This window comes from Capricornis sumatraensis, chromosome 8 (genome assembly GCF_032405125.1).
Source record: "Capricornis sumatraensis isolate serow.1 chromosome 8, serow.2, whole genome shotgun sequence".
Classification (NCBI taxonomy): Eukaryota; Metazoa; Chordata; class Mammalia; order Artiodactyla; family Bovidae; genus Capricornis; species Capricornis sumatraensis.
In genome coordinates this window covers 83,870,791-83,889,863 of record NC_091076.1, presented here as the reverse complement: position 1 = coordinate 83,889,863, position 19,073 = coordinate 83,870,791, and the positions used below count along the sequence as shown (strand labels likewise).

General features: G+C 50.6%; 1 protein-coding gene across 4 annotated transcripts in view; it reads left to right on the top strand.

Annotated features, from left to right (window-relative positions):
* Positions 1-12,312: 12,312 nt before the first annotated feature.
* SPECC1 (sperm antigen with calponin homology and coiled-coil domains 1) overlaps positions 12,313-19,073 on the top strand; it is a 144,724-nt gene continuing 137,963 nt past the window's right edge. For all 4 annotated transcript variants that reach the window (XM_068975991.1, XM_068975993.1, XM_068975992.1 and 1 more), the window contains exon 1: positions 12,313-12,459. In XM_068975991.1, coding sequence (XP_068832092.1) covers positions 12,313-12,459 — 147 coding nt within the window. The remainder of the gene's footprint in view (positions 12,460-19,073) is intronic.

Here is a 19,073-nt window from a genome sequence, read left to right as displayed (position 1 = left end):
GCCACGGGAGGTGATCCTCGTGGATTCTTGGGAGCCTGTGCAGCGTGGAGCATGGGAGTTGCCTCTCCTGTGTCTGCAGACAGCTGCCTCCTCCTGGCTTCTGTTTCCTCTTGGCCTGAGGCCTTGTGGCTGAAGTTTAGTGAGCCTGGGGGCAAGGTGGTGGTGAGGGGTGGGGGGGCGGGAAGTGGGTGTGGGAGGGGCCCCACCTCTGCACTTGTGGACCGAGGGTCCCTGTTTGCATCTTTGCCCAGTAGTGTTGGGGGAAAGGACTTGTGCACCCCCCGTCTCTGTAGGCCAAGTGCATTGAAGTGAGTGGGTGGAGGGCATGGGGTTTTGCTGGGGGGCTGGGGGGCTGGGGTGGAGTGGCATGCCCTGTAGTGCTTGCATTGTTTCTGGAGGAAACAGAACAGAATGAGTCAGAAGTGGCCGCTGGTTTCCTTGGAAGCTGTGCCACTGACATCACAGGGTTTGCCCCTTGTCCCACCTGGCAGAGAGGGGCCCCCAGAGGAACAAAGAAACAGAAAAGGTTGCACAAAAGGTACTTAGACTTGATACTTTAAATTCTTGGGCCGCTAACCCTGTGGTTGCCTTTGGCTACCACTTAACAAAGCATCGAACACAAGTTCCTGTATTGTGATGTTTCAGTTAAGATGTCTGAAATCTTAAAGCATAAAATTGTAAAATATTGTTGACCATTACTGTGAAACTGGAATTATAGCACACATTTTTTTTAAAAGCCATCCTTTGGGAATAAAGTCAGGAATGGAGATGAATCAGTAGATGGTTTTAGAGATTTGGTGTTGAATGACTTCAAGAACTATTTCCCCGTACGTAACAAGTTAGTGAGATTAATCTCATAAGGCTGATGCTGATACATCCACATGAACTCCGTTTTCAATATACCAGTGCTAGAAGGCTCCTGCATCAATATCCACGGGGTTCTCATCCTGAGAGCCGTTTGGTTTCCTTGGTAGTTGTTTAGAGGCATCTGTAGGTCTTAGGGAGGAGGACTATCATTGCTTTGTGGCTCCATTTTGTTGCTGTTATTGTTTAGTCACTCAGTTGTCTCTGACTCTTTATGACTTTATGGACTAGAGCCCGCCAGGCTTCTCTGTCCGTGGGATTTCCCAGCTAAGAGTAGTGGAGTGGGGAGTATTTCCTTCTCCAGAGAATCGTCCCAACCCAGGGATCAAACCTGAGTCTCCTGCATTGGCAGGCAGCTCCTTTACCACCGAGCCACCTGGGAACCTGGCTCCATTTTGTATTCTCCGACTAATTCAGCACTGATTTTGTGAATCTAGGCACCTGGCTAATAGAGGAAGAGCGAGGAGACACTTGCACATGTTTCTTCAGTGAAAGAAGGGCTCTAGCATTCATTCACCAGTGTCTGCTGAGCACCTGCTCTGTGCACCGGGATCACCGCGATCACCGCGATGAACCGGGAGGCAAGCTGCATGGGGTGGGTGAGGGATCAGTGAAGGATGGCCAGTGGCAGCCAGAGTCTCTGTCTAGTGGTAAATCTCTGAAGAAATGAGTGGGAAGCTCATGCAGAGATTGGAGGGAAAAGGCCTTTTGGAGGAAGACTCCCCCCGCCCCCGTGTGAAGAGCTATGGGACCTTCCAGGTGTGACGCTCCTCCAGGGGATCCAGCTGGGCATGTCCGAGGGGGGGCCCTCTGACAGCACAGATGGGGTCTCTGGACAGAGGTCCCGGACCTGGGAGTTGTGACAAAAGTCTTGGATTTTTACTCTAAATATAGTGAGAAGAAGCCACAGGAAGGTTCTCCGCAGGGAGGGACATGGCCTGACTTGTATGTTTTTAAAAATAATTTTTAAAATTTAAATTGTACACATACCATAAAGGTTACCATCTTAGCCATTTACACGCTTTGTGTTTTTTAAAAGCCCTCTGGCAGCTGAGTGGCCTTAACTGTCCTGGGCAGGATGGGCAGGAGCAGAGCTGAGACCGTCTGTCCTCTGTGGGATGCGGCAGCGGAAGGAGGGGGTGGGCTGGGGCAGGGGAGTGTGGGGAGAGACACTTGGTGTCGGGTGGTGAGTATTGAAAGGCCTTGTTGGCAGAGCCTCACAGGAGGGACTGGAACATTCATAGAGGGAGGTCTCTGAGGAGGGTTGAGGAGGGTCTGTGAGGTGTATTGGTGGGGCCTGACTGCCCCTTGGGCTGTGGCTGGCCTGGCTGGCGGAGCCCTGCTGGGCTGTCCCTTGATTGGGAACAAGGTCGAGCCCGGGTCCATCTCGGGAAGCGCTCAGGCTCGGGCACATCAGCAGAACTATGGGTTTGTGTGTGGGCAGCAGCCCTGGCCGAACGCTGAGGCTGTCGGGCAGGAGTTCCCAGTCCACTGAGAAGGAGGGGGGAGCGTGGGGATCCACACAGGAGCTGGACCCCCAGGCAGCTGAGGATCTGAGGGGCAGCCCCGGGGCCCTAGGGGAGGGAGAGTGGGAGGAGGCCCAGCTGACAGTAAAGACGGGAAGTCAAGAGAAGCTGCTGACTCAGGCCTGTCTGTGCTGGGGCTGGCGGCTCCCCGGAAGGCAACAGGCCAGCTGCCCAGAGAGTCGAAGGTCAGATGAGGGTAGGGCCCTGAGGAGGCACTCCTGGGCTGGGGAGGCTTCTACAGGGAGACCCCTGAGCTCACTCCGTTTGTCCCTCCACATCACCAGTCTCTTGCAGATGCTGCATCTGTACCCACCCCCCTCCCCCCCGACACATACTTCTCTGTGAGCCCTGGGCAGCAGTGGAGGTTAGGAGTTGGGAGAAAGCAGGGAGAAAGCACTCAAGGCCCTTCTGTCCCCAGCTCCTCCCCCATCCCGGGGCTCACCTTCTCCTCTTGGTCCAGCTCCCTCAGGGGCTCAGCTGCTCCATCCCTGACCTGGCAGGCTGGGGGTGATCCTGTCCTGGCCTGGCTTCTGCACCTCCCCTATGCTGCTTTTCAGACAGGCCACTCCCTCGTAAAGGGTCCTTTCTGAGCTCTCCTGTTTCCCAGCTGATGTTCCAGACAGAGGCAGGGGCATGTGACTGAACAAAGATTATGACTCAAGATATGTGTGTGTGTGTGTGTGTGTGTGTGTGTGTGTGTGTGTGTGTGTGTGTGCGAGCACACACATGTGCTCAGTTGTGTCTGACTCTTTGGGACCCCATGGACTGTAGCCTGCCTGGCTCCTCTGTCCATGGGATTTCCCAGGCAAAAAGACCGGAGTGGGTTGCCATTCCCTCTTCTAGGGGATCATCCCAACCCAGGGAACCCTTGTCTCCTGCATCTCCTGCTTTGCAGGCAAATTCTTTAGTGCTGAGCCATGATTCAAGATGCTTCTGCCTAAAATGAGATGAATCCAGTTCCCTCCTCCACTATAATTTTTGCTTTGTTTTGTCTTTCTTATCACATTTTTAAAACTTGTTGTGGTGAAATACACGTAATATAAAGTTTACTGTCTTCACCATTATGAAGTGTTCAGCTCAGTAGCACTAAGTACATTCATACTGTTTTGTGACCATCACCACCATCCATCCACAGAACTGTTTCTTCTTCAGAACAAAAACTCTGTCCCCATCAAACAATAACTCCTGTTCACCACCCCTACCCCCCACAGCCCCTTGCAACCGCTGTTTTTACTTTCTGTTTCTGTGAACCTGACTACTGTAAGTACCTCACATAAATGTAATCATACACGTGTTTCTGTCTTTTTCTGCCCGGTTTATTTCACTTAACACAATTTCCTCGAGATTCGTCCATGCTTTTTCTTCCTTTTGAAGACTAAATAATATTCCATTGCATGTATAAACCACTTTTTGTGTATCTACTCATCCATCAGTAGACATTTGGTTTGCTTCCACCTTTTGGCTGTTGTGAATAATGCTGCTGTGAACATGGGTGTGCAGTAATCTCTTTGAGACCCTGCTTTCAGTTTTGGGGGGAATGTACCCAGAAGTGGAATTGCTGGATCATATGGTAAAATCTGTTTTTTATTTTTTTCAGGAACCACCATACTGTTTTCCATAGCAGTTGCACCATTTTATATTCCCAGCAACAGTTCACAAGAGTTCCAGATTTGTCCACGTCCTTGCCAACACTTGTTATTTCTGGTTTGGCTTGGCTTGGTTCGGGTTGGTAGTAGCTATCCTAATGAGTATGATATGGTATTTCAGTGTGGTTCTGATTTGTATCTCCATGATGTTGAGCATCTTTTAATGTACTTTTGACCATGAGTATATCTTGTTTGGGCTTCCCAGGTGGCACAGTGGTAAAGAATCTGTCTCCCAATGCGGGAGACACAGGAGACTGGGGTTCAGTCCCTCAGTCAGGAAGATCCCCTGGAGAAGGGAAGCAGCAACCCACTCCAGTATTCTTGCCTGGGAAGTCCCATGGACAGAGGAGACTGGCGGGTTGGAGTCCATGGGGTCGTAAAAAGTCGGATATGACTGAGCACACACGCATATCGCCTTTGGAGAAGTATCTATTCATGCCCCTTGTCCATTTTAAAATCAGGTTAGTTTTTGTTGTTGAGTTGCAGGAGTTCTTTGTATATTCCGGGTGGTAACCCTGCCTTAGTCTGCCTGGGCACTCATAACAGAATACCATAGACTGAATGCCTTAAACAACAGAAATGGATTTCTCACAGTTCTGGAGGCTGGGAAGTCCAAGGACAAGGTGTGGCCATTGGGTTCTTAGTGAGGGGTCTCCTCCTGCCTTGCCGTCTGCCGTCTTCTCACTATGTCCTTGCATGGCTTTTCATCGGTGTATGTGCAGCAGAAGGTCTCTCTCCCCCTCCGCTCCTAATGCACCAATTCTGCGGGATTAGGACCCACCCTTATCACTTCATTTAACCTTAATCTACCCCCTGAAAGCCCTATCTCCAAATGAAATTACTTTGAGAATCAGGGCTTCAACATATAAGTGTGGTGGGGGAGGGGCACAACTCAGTCCACAGCAAACCCTTGCCAATGTTTTCTTGCATTCTGTGAGTTGCCATTTCACTCTGTTGATTGTGGGTTCTCTGATGCATGGAAGTGTTTAATTAAAAAAAATTTTTTTTCTATTTACTTGACTTTTTGTCTGCACTGGGTCTTCACTGCTGTGCATAGGCTTTCTCTAGTTGCAGTGAGCAGGGACTGCTCTCTCTTGCAGTAATGTGGGCTTCTCATTGCGGTGGTTTCCATGCTGTGGGGCTAGGCTGTAGAGCGTGGGCTCAGCAGTTGTAGCGTATGAGCTCATTTGCTCCGTGGCATGTGGGATCTTCTCAGACCAGGGACTGAACCTATGTCCCCTGCATTGGCACTGGACCACCAGGGAGTCCCAAGTGTTTAATTTTGTTGTCATCCAGTACATCTTGTTGCCTGTGCTTTTGGTGTCGTATTTAAGAATCCATTGCCAAATCCAATGTCATGAAGCTTTTCCCCTGTGTTTTCTTCTGCGGGTTTCACAGTTTTGGCTCTTACATTTAGGTCTTTCATCCACTCTGAGTTAACTTTTGCCTATGGTGTAAGGTAAGGGTTCCACTTCATCCTTTTGGTGTCGACGCCCAGTTTTCTTAGCATCATTTGTTGAAAAGACTGTCCTTCCCTCTGAATGCTCTTGGCACTAGACAATATATTCTTACTCTTTCAATAGACCTTTTGAAACTGTGCCTATAGAAAGAGCTCTTGAAGTACTTTATTTCCATCTCCTTTTGTATGGCCTTGACTCTTTTCTATCGTTCTTTGATGTGAAGCCGCATTCTAGGTAAGGAAACAGCCAGTGGTTAGTGGCTACCAGCTCTGTGGGACGCTGGCTTCTTGGTTCAGCTTTAGAGACAGAAAGATGGCCCAGGGCAGTATTTCTGAGGGTTTGATCTCAATATAGCTCCCAGATTACAGCCTCTCTCCAGGATTTGCGTTTCATATTTAAAGACCAGAGCCTCCTGGTTTTTTTGTTTGTTTGTTTGTTTTTTAGGTTAAACCCTATTCGTTATGGTCTCCACCTTGTGGCAGTCAGTCATAGTTTCTGTAAGTCCCTATTCCATTTCCAGACTGTGTTTTCAGCTTGAGATGGTGGGGCTGGTGCTGTGCAGTTGTCCTTTTCTGTTTAGTTTTGCTTCATCCCTTCTTGGTTCTCATTTTCTTCCGATGACTTCTGCTGATGGGATCAATGACTTTCTGTCAAAATTTTATGTATTTATTTATTTTTGGCTGAGCTGGGTCTTTATTGCTGTAGGCTTTGTCTGGTTGCGGTGAGCAGGGGGTGCTGTTGATTGCGGTGCTTGGGCTTCTCTTTGTGGTGGTGTCCCCTGTTGGGGAACACAGGCGCTAAGCTCACAGACTTCAGCAGTTGTGGCTCAAGGGCTCTAGAACTTGGGCTCAGAAACTGTGGCTCGAAGGCTTAGTTGCCCCGCGGCCTGTGGAATCTTTCCAGACCAGGGATCGAACCTGTGTCCTCTGCATGGGCAGGCAGATTCCTATCCTGCCTCTGTACCACCAGGGAAGTCCTCCATATGAATTTGCCTTTTCCTTTCTGATGCTGTGTAGAAACTTGTTCTTTATATACTGGGAAGGATTGAATCTAAACAAAATGGGATGACTTTTCATCTCGAGACCAACAGGAAATAATAAGCTTTGAAGAGCTTCCTTTGGCCTCCAGCCTGAGTCCGGGATTCCCTTGGCTGCTCTCCGGCCAGGTTTTCAGCGTAAACATTCCCAGGTTGGGTGGGAACCGAACCAGGTGCCAGTTGAGGAGCCTGGCTCTTCCTCTGGAACTCAGTTTCGCAACCTGGGGTCCTGACAGCTTAGGCAGGATCATTCTTCGTTGTGGGGTTGCCCTTCGGGTACAGGGGTGTCCAGCAGCATCTCTGGCTCCACCCCCAGCAGTACCCCGCCAAGCTGTGACAGCCCAGAACAGCTGCACATACTGTCAGATGTCCCCTGGGGGCAGAATCCTCCGCCCACCCCACTGCAGAGGTCAAGAGCAAGCCCAGCGCGGGTTCTAGAAAGCTCTTGCTGGATGTTTTCAGCGTGCCATTCACTTGCCTTCTGTTTCCTGCCGAGTCCCCTGGTAGTTGAGCTATGTGAACATGCTTATTTTGTTTGTTCTCAGACTTGAATGCCTCCTCTCGGCTTCCTGGGGCTTATTGTACTTGGAGTGCAAAGCTGAATGCCCTCTCCCACCCCCGGACACTCCTTATTATTTGCGATGGTCCAGAATGGTTTCCCAGCTGCCTTTCGATTTTCTTGCCTTAAAAGGGTAACCAGTCTGAGGCCTGAGATACCAGTCCCCCAGCACAGCTCTGAAGGCGGCGCTAAAGCAGCTGAGCCGCATGCTGTCTGACCCTCCCACTGCATGGACCGTGTCATGTTCCTGACTGTTCTCTTCCTATCCTTCTCTTCTATCTTTTTTACTTAACTCCACTCAATTTATGAGTTATGGTTTAAATAGAAGTCTTACACCATTCTAGAGAGGAAAGAAGCTTGATAAGAATATAAAATGAACAATTTAAGGAAATCAGCCCTGGGAAGACCCTCTCCCTGCCCTTGTGGAGTAAGTCCCTAAGTTTAAGTGTACCTCGGATCCTCGGATAACACGGGTTTGAACTGCATGAATCTACCTACAAGTAGGTTTTTTCCACAGCGGATCCTTCAGTACATCTTGGTCCATGGTTGGTTGAATCTGTGGATACCAAGGAACCACAGACTCGGAGGGACCACATATGTGGGAGGACCACAGACGTGGAGGGGACCACAGACATGGAGGGACCCAGACATGGAGGGCCGACTATAAATGATGAATAAATTAAGCCCCACTTTGTTCAAAAGTCAACTGTAATTTCTTGATCAGTTTGATCCTTTTGAGTTGGTTAGAAGAATTTTTAGAAATCAGGGAATTAATCATAGAAATCTTTTTTTTTTTTCCCCCATCATCTTGTGCTTGGCTGGAACCCATCTGTCTATTTTGTTATGAGCTCATAAACCTAAGAGAAGTATCGTTCATCAGCATGCACACGGTGCTGCCTTTCAGCCACTGGGGCCAGTCCCAGTGACTGTGGGGTGTCTGCTCGTTGTTCACCCTCCTCTGCACTTTCCCTCTGTCAGGTTTCCAGGTGAACACAGGCTGCTCTGTGAGCAAGGAGAGACCTTGCTTACGTCTGGAGTGTCTGTCTGGTTCCGGCCACTGGACATTGAGTCCGTGATTCCATCACTGGGTGTTGCTGAGTCAAAGCCAAACAGCTCTTGGCTGAACACTGTGAGCATTTGTGAGTAGGCAGTTGGTGCTTATTGAGTGTCTTCTGTTGTGTGATGCAGGCACCAAAAACTCTGTTAAATCAGGTGAAGATGTGGGAATCGTAGTGTGTTGAAAAGCATGCCTGAGCCTGTGCAGTGAGCAATGGAGGTGGAATCAGACCAGGAGCTCTGGATCCTGAAGCCTGTGTGCTTTCCTCAGAACACTACCCAGGGAGGCTGTACCCATCCCTGGTGTCTAAGAGCCGATTAAAACTGGATTTGAATCCTGGCTGTATCATAAACTCTGTGGTTTGGGCAAGTTCCTTAACCTCCTAAACAGAACCAAGTGTCCCCATCTTAGACTGAGGGTGATGCTACCTTGTAGGGTTATAATGAGGGCTTGATGACACGTGAAGAGGGCTGAGCAGCGCCAGGCCATGGGTGAGGGGCGAGAGGAGGGTCGGAGAGGAGGCAGTGGGGAGCGGATTGGGTGAAAGTCTGCAGAAGCTGGGAGTGGGCCTGGCGCCCTGCCCAGTTCCAGCAGGAGGATCCTGCAGAGTGGACAGAGAGCAGGGCCAGAGCAGGCCGAGCACTGTGGGTGGATGGCTCCAAGTATGTTCCTTTCGGGGTCCATTCCTGGAAAGCCCAGGGCTGGGTGTTGGCAGAGCAAAGGAAAGAGGAGGCCTTGGAAGATTTGGGGAACACGAGGAAGACCTGGTCCTGCTGGAAAGGGCAGGCGATGTTTAATGAAGTCCTAGACGTGGAGTGGGGGGAGCAGGGCGCCTAGCAGGCCTTCAGCTCGGCTGGAGGTTGAAGCACCCCCACCCAGCACCCTCGTCCCAGGAAAGTGGCACTGCTCTGGTGGAGCCTCAGGGCGTATTCCCCCCAACACAGCAACCACCCCAGGACCCCTCCCCCGGCACTCTCTACCAATAGGACTCTCTTCCTGGTTCAAGGGGAGATGTTACTTATTTCATTTCTATATATTTTGAATTCTGGAAGAAGATGGAATTTGAAGAGTCTGGCTGGTGCATGAATACAAGATAGATGTCTCCATCTGGGAAAATGAAGGAAAGACGTGTGAAGGGACCCAAGGATGAAGAGTCAGGCAGTGTGGAGGGGCCCAGAGGAGGAAGGTCCTCTGTGTACCTGCATCTGGGAATAATCAGATTGGGCTCAAGGTTCTAGGAGAATAAAGATGTGATGATGCAAATGAAGTAACCCCAGAATTTTGCCTCAGAGCAAGTGACCGCAGCCTTCGAGAAGTGGCTGCAGGCCTTTCAGGTGACTGTCTGGAAGGCTGTCAGATTTGTTGCCAGAGATTAAGGTTTCGATCTGGAATTTTGACTGAGATGCATTTTCCCCCTTTCCTTTCTCCTCTTTTCTTTCTCCCTCCCCCTCCCGTTTTTCTTCCCTTCCTTTTTTTTTTTTTTTAAGATTTATTTATTTATCTTTGGCTGCTCTGGGTCTTCATTGCAGCGCACTGGCTTCTCATTGCTGTGGCTTTTTTTGTTGTGGAGCACGAGCTCGGTAGTTGTGGCTCATGGGCTTAGTTGCCCTGTGGCACGTGTGGGATCTCCCTGAGCCAGGTACTGAACCTGTGTCCCCAGCACTGGCAGGCTAGATCACCAGGGAAGCCCCCTTCCTTTCTTTTTCTTTCTTTTTTTATGCCAAGGGCTTAGGGAAACATTGGGAAGATTTTCTATCACCTTCCTTCTGCTTTTCCTCTTCAAGGTCTTATCTTTCTTCTGGGGAATGAGTATGATACATTTCATTTCTGGGTTGATGGGTAGATTTTGGAAAGCACAGATTCGGTATAGAATCACCTATGTTTTCACCAAGTAAGTCCTGCAATAGTCATCTCTAAGTAGTTGCAGTCATCACCTGAAAGAGTGCCTTGATTAAACAGATACTTTATTTGTTGTCTCCATGAGTCAGACTGATATGTCACTGGTTGGTTCTGCAGTCATGGGTAAAATTCATCAGTAATTCTCTCCAAGAATCACTCAGGCTGTGTTCATTCATTTTATATTGAGAGTCCTAATGAGTTGCTCTATAGGTCTTAACCTAGGAATTCTTCCTTGTTGCTGTGGAAACAAGCATTAAAAATTGTGGGCCGAGAAAGAAAAACAGCTGGTGCTAAACATCCGTGAAATACACAAGAAATGGTTGTTTAAATACAGAATCTTAAAAATCGTGATACCTGGAATCAAGCTGAGACTAATAAACTATTGAACTAGTCATATGACTGAAATTGTGAGTAATTTTTCTCAGAAATGCTTTAGAAAACAAATCACTGTCTTAAAATATCATTTTCACCTGTAGTCGCATTGGCACAGCTGACAGGATAGCAGTGCTCAGAACGAGTGCCAGGTACGGTCTTGGACACTGGCCACCAGCTAAACTGTTTAAGTAGGAGCAGGGGCTGGGTGGCCCCAGCTTGGAGGCCGTTGGTTGAAATGATGTCTCCGAGAAAGGAGACAAGAACAGGAGGACATCCGTGCTGAGCCAGGCTGGGGGAGGCAGCCGTTCATTTTCTCGGGGGCAGAAAGGGGTGTCCTGGGATGCGGTGAGGGGAGAGGTGGCCCAGGGCTGCTGAGCACCAGCTACGATCCAGGAGGCGAGCAGTTAATTAGACCCAGCTCCTGCGAATGCTGGGGCTTCCCGGGTGGCACAGTGGTAAGGAATCTGCCTGCCAACGCAGGAGCCACAGGAGACGAGGGTTCAGTACTTGAGGTGGGAAGATCCCCTGGAGGAGGGCATGGCAACCCACTCCAGTATTCTTGCCTGGGAAATCCCATGGACATAGGAGTCTAGTGGGCTACAGTCCATTGGGTCACAAAAGAGTTGGACATGATTGAATACTTGGGAGTGCAGCTGCTGGCGTCGCTGTCACCTGGTGGTTGGTGGTGGTTCAGTTGCTCAGTCGTGTCCAACTCTTTGTGACCCCTGTCCGTGGGATTCTCCAGGCGACAATACTGGAGTGGGTAGCCATTTCCTCCTCCAGGAGATCTTCCTGACTCAGGCATCACGCCCAGGTCTCCTGCACTGCAGGTGGAGTCTTTACTGACTGTGCCACCAGGGAAATCCAGTCACCTGGTGGTGGTTTTTAAAGTGCATTTTCCAGTTTGTTTCTTATCTGTGGTTTTGGTCATTGACCTCACCTCCCTGGTCGTGAGCATCCACAAGGACAGGCAGAGTGGAGTCCCATTGTGCTGCTGAGAGGGAAATGGGTTCAGAGGTTCATGGCCAGCCGGCCCACATCCTCAGCAGTGATGGCAGGACTCAGGCCACCTTCCTTGCCTTTGGATGTGGGTTTCCCCCAGGTTTTAACGACATCCTGCTCCTTTGCACAAACTGTCTTTCCTAGAATATTTTAATTGAGTAACTCTACCCTATAATGGCAGGTCTGCCTGATCAAAATCTTCCCAATTAATTTTTAATTGATACCATTTTTGTCCAAAAGAAGAAAAATAAGCTGTGCTTCTGTGAAATTGAATTTTCAAGTAATTCATTTATGTCTATTTGGAAATTATGTAAGTTGCTCGACTGTCAACCCTGAAATGGCAAGGCTTAAAGATACAGTATGTCTCGACTCCAGCTGACCTGTTTTATGTGGGGAGATACATGTATTTCCACATTGCTGAAGAGTAATGTCATAACGTTTCTCTTATAGTTCAGTCAGTAACAAATCTGCCTCAGTGCAGGAGACCTGGGTTTGATCCCTGGGTTGGGAAGATCCCCTGGAGAAGGAAATGGCAAGCCACTCCAGTATTCTTGCCTGGAAAATCCCATGGACAGAAGAGCCTAGTGGTCAGCCCATGGGGTTGCAAGAGTCAGACACGACTTAGTGACTAAACCACCACCATGTCAGAACATCGGTAATGGTGCACGTGTGTTTTCAGTAGTTCAGTGAGAGCTGTTGTGAAGCTGTAGAAAGGAACCTGGTGGGAAGGTACCATCTCAGGAGGAAGGTGCTCTCTGTGCATCCTCATCTGGAGGCTTGTTCTCCATGACAGCGGTGATGCCCATGGTGCATGGTGAAGCTCTGTCAAGTGTGGACACATGGGTTTTCTTTTCTACTCTTTGTACAGAAGGACTCCTTGGGACAAACATGAGGAGTGCAGCCAAGCCCTGGAGTCCAGTGACCAGGGCAGGGAGCCACGGGGTGGACCGCCCCCGGCCCCTCCCTGTCCCCTCTCCTGGCATGAAGAGCTCCAAGTCTTCCACCTCGCTGGCTTTTGAGTCCCGACTCAGCAAGGTATGGATGGGACACCGGGCAGGGCTGCTGGGTGCCCTGAGGCAGTGAGCAGGCCCCAGGAGGGCCCCAGCATAGCTTGACCTGAAGGCACAGAGCAAAGGGGGTGCATCGGGGTGCCCTGGGCTCGAGAGGAAATCTGTAGTCAGACAGAGACGGCAACCCCCTGCTGGACCATGTGGACTCTCCAGCCAGAATCTGACCCCAGCGTCCACTGGACGGGCTCAGGGTCACCAGGGTCCTCATAGTCCAGGTGTCACTGCCCCACTGGCCTGCATCTGGGCTTCTCCTCTCAGGGTTCCCCTCCCTCAACCAGGGCAGCCCCTGGGGGTCTCCCCTGCTGGCTCCTCCTCAACCCCTGGGGTTCCTAACATAAGTGGACTGGGGTACCCCTTTACACCCTGAGATGAAACTCAGAGACCTTGTCACTGGCCTGCATACACACACACACACACACTCTGGAGAAATCATTGTAGAATCCTAACTATAGAAGGAACATCATTTATAATTAAATCTTCATGTTTCCACCTGCAACTGCCTGTGCGTGGCTCCACTGAAGGACCTGTGATGCTTCTTGGTGCCCCATGGATGTGGCCGCTCCAGGCAGACAGATTCAGGGTTATCGTGTTGATGATTCGGGCACCGGGAAGGCTGGGGTGATGGTTTGAATGCTGAGCACTCTTGGTGAAGTTGTGAACCCAAGTGCAGTCTTCCCTTGTTCTTCTTAGAAAGTTGAGTGTATCTTAAAGTCTTACAAGAAAGAAACACATTGTCTTTATACGTAAAACAAAGGGGTGCTCTCCACTGGGATAATAATCAAAGACGCTCCAGTTCAGTGAGTGTCTGAGTGATCTGTGAAGAATGTGGATGCAGACAGTTCCTTGTGCCAGGCTGCCAGGTTCTTGGAAGGATGTCTGGGGTCTCCATCCTCCCACTGGGTAGACGCCAGTACTACCTCCAATCACAGTGACAGCTAAAGACGCACCCACAAAATTCTGCCACACTCCCTGAGGAATGGCACTGTTCCTGGTGAGGACAGTTCTTGTAGGTGACAGCGTCCACTCATGAATTCTGACACCACGTGGGGGTGACACCTGGATCTGTGTCTCCAGCCAGCGCTCCTCCGGCTGCCTTTGTGACCCACCTCCTGGGTGTCTGGAAGGCCCCTTGAAGGTGACATACTCAACATTGACTGCTCTCCTTCCCCTCTGTCTCTCCTGCCTACAAACCTGCTCCTCTAGACTCTCCCCATTCCAGTAAATAGCAACTCTGTCCTGTCGTCGCTCAGGCAGAGCCCTGACATCATCCCCAAACCCTCCTTTCCTCACATCCCATGGTCCACCTGCAAAACATCCCAGGGACTACCTGCCTGCTCTTGACTTTGCAGCCTACGTTCCATTCTCAACAGAAGCCGGGTGGTCCTTTCAACACAAGTCAACACAAGGCGCTCCTCTGCTTAAAATCCTCCAGGCTCTCCCCACCCATTCAGAGGGGAGTAAAGTGTCCTCCCACCCCGCCGAGCCTGGCTCCCTGGGCTGTGTGCACACAGCTTCTGGGTTCCCCCTGTGCTGCCCTGTTGCTCCCTGGCAGTGCTCAGTGTGGGCTGAATGCCCGGCAGGGGCGGTGGGTGTAGGAACAGCTCGCTGAGGAGGGGGTCAGACAGGCCGCATCAGGACCCCAGCTCTGCCTGCTCCTGGCTGTGGAACCTCAGGCAGGCTGTGTGGCTGCTCCGAGATGGGGTGAGGACTGTATCTGCCCTGAGATGTAAGTGTGGATAGTGCCCTGCACATAATTTTGTTTATCATTATTCTATTATCCTGGCCCTGACCAATATTTCCATCGTTTTAATTTTTATTGTCTTGGACCTATTGGGAGACATCTTCAATGTGGATTTTAAATGAATATATACATTTCCCCCATAACCGACCCTGAGAACTTCTGAAATATATTAAAATATTTTCAAGCAGTGTTTAATCACAGGTGAAGCTCAGGTGTGTTTCCTACTGACGATGAACCAGTAAAATGGTAGCCGTTTCTGCCTTTGATGGATGTGTGTTTTGGAAACTGGTTCCAGTGGGAGGACATCAGGGGAGACGCAGACACTCCTCTGGAGGCTCTCGGCTCTTGTCCTGGTCCTTGGGGTCACCAGGCCTGAACCTGTGAAAGAGGGTGCTGGGGTTGGGGGAAGGAATAGCCGAGAGCTTCACCCCCGTACTGTCTGACCCTCCTCTCCTCTCTGCCTCTGTGGGCAGAGGAAGAAGACAAAACCCAGAGCACAGAAGAGAAAGAGGCGACAGACATTGACAGAAAAGCAAGTGGCTTCCCCCTTGAGTATTTTACTGCTGAAATCTGAGCAGTCAGAGAAGCTCAATTATACACTGAACATGACATCCCACCACCTGGACGCCATGGTCAACATCTCACTACGGCTGCTTTACAGGACTTCCCGGGTGGCTCGGTGGTAAAGAATCACCTGCCAGTGCAGGAGACGCGGGTTCAACCCCTGGGTCGGGAAGATCCCCTAGAGGAGGAAATGGCAACCTACTCCAGTATTCTTGCCTGGGAAATCGCATGGACAGAGGAGCCTGGTGGGCTACAGTCCATGGGGTCACGAAGAGTCAGACTCGACTGAGCACACACATATTACCTACGACTGCTTTGCAGAAGATGGACACATATAAGTGTAGACAGATATGTTTTCACTGGCCCAAAACAGGAAAACTAAAACACATGCACCGAAAGTAGAATGAAAGACCCTGCTTCAGACGCTGGCCTGAGCTGTGGAGCCGTGGAGGAGCAGATGTGTGTGGGGAGGAACAGGAGCCTGGATGGGATGGCAGGGGTAGGGGGACTACTGTGAGTCCTTCTCATGTCACTGAGCCCAGCACAGGAAGGCAAGCCCCCCGAGCTCCTGGATGCAGACAGGCCATGTCACACCAGCCGCTAGAAGGCCCATGTCTGTTAGTCAGGACTCTCTTGGCCACAAATGACAGAACATTGACTTGAACAGAAGAGAAATCTATGGAAGACATCTGAGGTTCCAGGTCACTGTGTGCAGGACAAAGGTGCAAGACCGGAGCGTAGAGAGGATGGGACTCCCCGGGACTTCACGTCACCTTTCTCTGCTTCTTTGTCATCTTCTTTGTCACGTGGTATGAAGTCTGGCAGTCAGTCCTGCCCGTGCCCCCCCCCATTCCTTGGAGGGCCAGCTAATGCTTGCTTCTGGTTGGTTAAAAGAAAGCAACAAGCAAAGTATTGGGAAAGGTCTCTGCTTGGTGGGCACGAGTCATGTGTTAACCCCATCCAGTTTCCTGTAGCCAGGGCTCAGGGTCCCCGTAAAGTAGCCTCATGAGTCTTGGGGACTGGGTCAGTCCTGTTGTTGTCCTTCAGGAAAGAGTGTTCCACAGTTGCACTGCCTAAAGCAGGAACCACCAGCCCCTGTGGCGGTGATGAGCCCTGAAGGGTGTTGTGAGTGCAAGACACACGTCAGGTTTTGAAGAGCGAGTGTGAAAAAAGGAAAAAACTTCATCTGTGTGTTCTACATTAATTGATAATATTTTTAATGTATTGCATCCAGAAAATATATCACTAAATTTAAGGTTGCCTGTTTCATTTATGTTTTTTAATGTTCCTCCCAGACCATGTAAACTTACGCCCATGGCTTGTATAATATTTCCACTGACAGTGCTACTCTAAAACCTTTTGGTTCTCAAAGTGTGGGACCCACAGCGGCAGTACCAGCATCCCCTGGGAACTCGTCCAAAATGCAGATCCTCAGGCCCCACCCAGACCTAGGGGATCAGAAACTTGGTAGGGGCACTGGGGCTGGGGTGCAGGCATCCATCTGTGTTTTAACAGACCCTTAGGATTCTGACAGACCCTGAAGTTTGAGAACCACTGTTCCAACAGTTAACACGTTCTCCACCTTGAAAGACCAGATTGTGTTTTGTGCGATTATTTGAGAACTTTGACATTCCCCATCCCCATCTTTGTGGAATTGAAGGAATATCTTAGCTACATGAATCTGTGAGCTGTTCAGACATTTTCCTTTTGTAAGCTTTCATGTACAGGTGCTCAGCAGCTTAAATATCAGTGGAAGCGTTGGTGAAAATACTTATTAAACACATCAAAGCAAGACCGATGCTTTCGTAGGGATCTTGTGTAACAAGCCAGAGATCTTAGGTGGTGCCGAAGCTGCATTCGATGACCAGGGAACAAAGCCAAGAATGCAGCCGTGAACAGAGGAAGATGAATTAGGAACCTCATTCCAGCGGTGTGGCCGGCGTCTCCTGGCTCCTCCTAGGCTCTGGCCCAGTGGAAACGTTCTGTGTCTGATATTGCCTCCAAGAAATAATAAGAGAGTCTTCGGCTGTGTGCCTCAGAGGACAGGAGGGATCAATCTGGAGTCTGTATGTCCTGCCTCTGGGAAAGTACTAAGCAGCGACTCTTTCTCCAAAGGAATTCCACGTGGAAGGTGCAGGAGAAATGTAATGTACAAGAGCTCCCTGTAAAAGCTTTGCTGCCCCCCAAATGGGCCATGCTGCACTAGGGAGACAGCACGCCACTGGCCTGGAGCACGTCTGTCTTATCCTTTTGCCAGTGAAGGATGGGATCAGATCTTTTTATAATACAGGTTGGGACCCCAAAGTCCAAGAAGAGGCCGAGGAAGTTGGGTACAGCTGGTAAAATGGGACTCAGAAGTGGGCTTCGGAGTTCACTCGGATCCATACCATGGCTTGATCTGTTTATCAGGTGAAGAAACAAAAGCACAGGGTAAAAAAAAAAGGCACAGAGAGGTAAAGTGATTTGCCCTGGGTCACACAGCCAGTAAGAGGCAGAGCCAAGATTCCAACCCAGGATTCCAAGTCTGGACTTGGAGCTGGTGCCCTAAGCTGCCACCCTGTGCTGCCCACGTGACATGGCTTTCATTCAGCCCTGTCCACAAGCCCCGGTGGTGTCCCCGGCGTCTCCTGGCTCCTCCTGGGCTCCAGCCCAGTGGAAATCATACAGGCCTTGGAAACGCAGTCCCGGGCCTGCCTCCCAGTCCTGCCTCACCCATGTAGCCTCTAGTGAGTTAGTTAATGCGCTTTGTCAAATCCAGTGTAGTCAAGTTGTGCTTTGAATCAGAAGTAGCATGTGAGTCAAGGACCTAGAAGGACCCAGGCTGCTGCATGTCATCAGCTCCTGTCTGTTCCCTTAATTCTGCCTCTGACCCTCCAAACAGGGTTACCACCCAGTCTTCACAGCAAGAACTTGACTTTGCCTTCCTTCCGCCTCCCCAGGTGCTCTCTCTATTCCCCCTACCCCACCTGCCCTTCCAGCTGCCTCCTCTCTCCCCTCCCCAACCCTGCCCGATCCCTCCTTCACTTCTGCTCACAGAGGGGTCTCTCCAGCAGACTGAACTGGATGGCTCGCCTGGCTGGAACAGATGGGTTTCCCTGTTGTCTGCTTATCACATCCAAATCCTTGTCTCTGCTTCTCCTCATCCGTATTTCTCCGGGGAGCTGGGAGGGTCCTGCCCTGGCCCCATGTGCTCCCCCTTCCTTCCCCACCCTGCTCCCTGCCCCCAGCTCTTAGCGTACACTTGCAGCCTCAGGGACATCCCCATCCACTTGGTCCTCCAGGCCTGGTCCAGGGCACCTGCTCCGTGAGGACGCCCGCACCTCCCGTTTTTGTTTCCCTCACTGTTCATGACGTATTCTGAGTCACCGCACAGGAACTAGCCCCTGTGCTGGTTGTTGACCCTGAGAACAGGCCGCCCACTCCGCTGTGGCCCGTGTGCACCCTGGCCCGTGGATTCGGCACATTGCATGTGCTGAGGGTGGATGCCCAGCTCCACCCTGGCAGTAGGCCTTCGGAGCACAGTGTCCAGGATGGTGGGAGCAGCTCTGGGGGCTGTGGTGAGAGGGGAGGGCCCCTAGGCTCTCTGTTCCACCCGCTCCCCGTTCTCCTTCTCTGGGCTCCTTAACCTTCAGGAAATGGCCCTAGAGCAGGATGGAGCCCCTGACCAATGTGGTGGCCTGGGCTTCCTGCTCCAGGTCTCCGTTGATTCGAGGGAATTTTCATGCTGTTTCTCAGTGTCGTGTGTGTTTGCGGAGGCTCCGGACACCTGCCTGCCTCATCTTCTAGAAGGATCCCCTCCACAGCCATCTTTAACCAAGACTCTCTGTGGTTGGGAGAACTTATTTGTGGTTTTTCTCCTTCAGCTCAGGTATGGTTGACCTGGGCTAGAGTGTGAGCTCATTTAGGGCCACCCCCCCCCACCCCTAGACACACTTCAATAACTTTCAGCAAATGTTTGTTCTCTGCCTTCCGTGCTGGGGAAGAAGACAGACAAGGAGCAGGGGCCCTGCTGTCTTTCTGCCATCCCTAACCATTCTTCTGGCCCCACAGCAGTCCCTCTCCTCTGCCTGAACACTGTGTATGGGGTCACCTGCCAGCGCTTGGGGTGGGCATCTGTGGATGTTCACCTGTTTGTATCTCTTCCCTCTGAGAAGAGAAGAACCTCCAGAGATTTTTGTGCTACTTTCTATTGTCTTTGAATTTCTTGTGTGTTGCTCTATCCTGATTTCTGTGTGCCATATAGTTCTTTTTTTGTTGGTTCCCAGTCTTTTAAG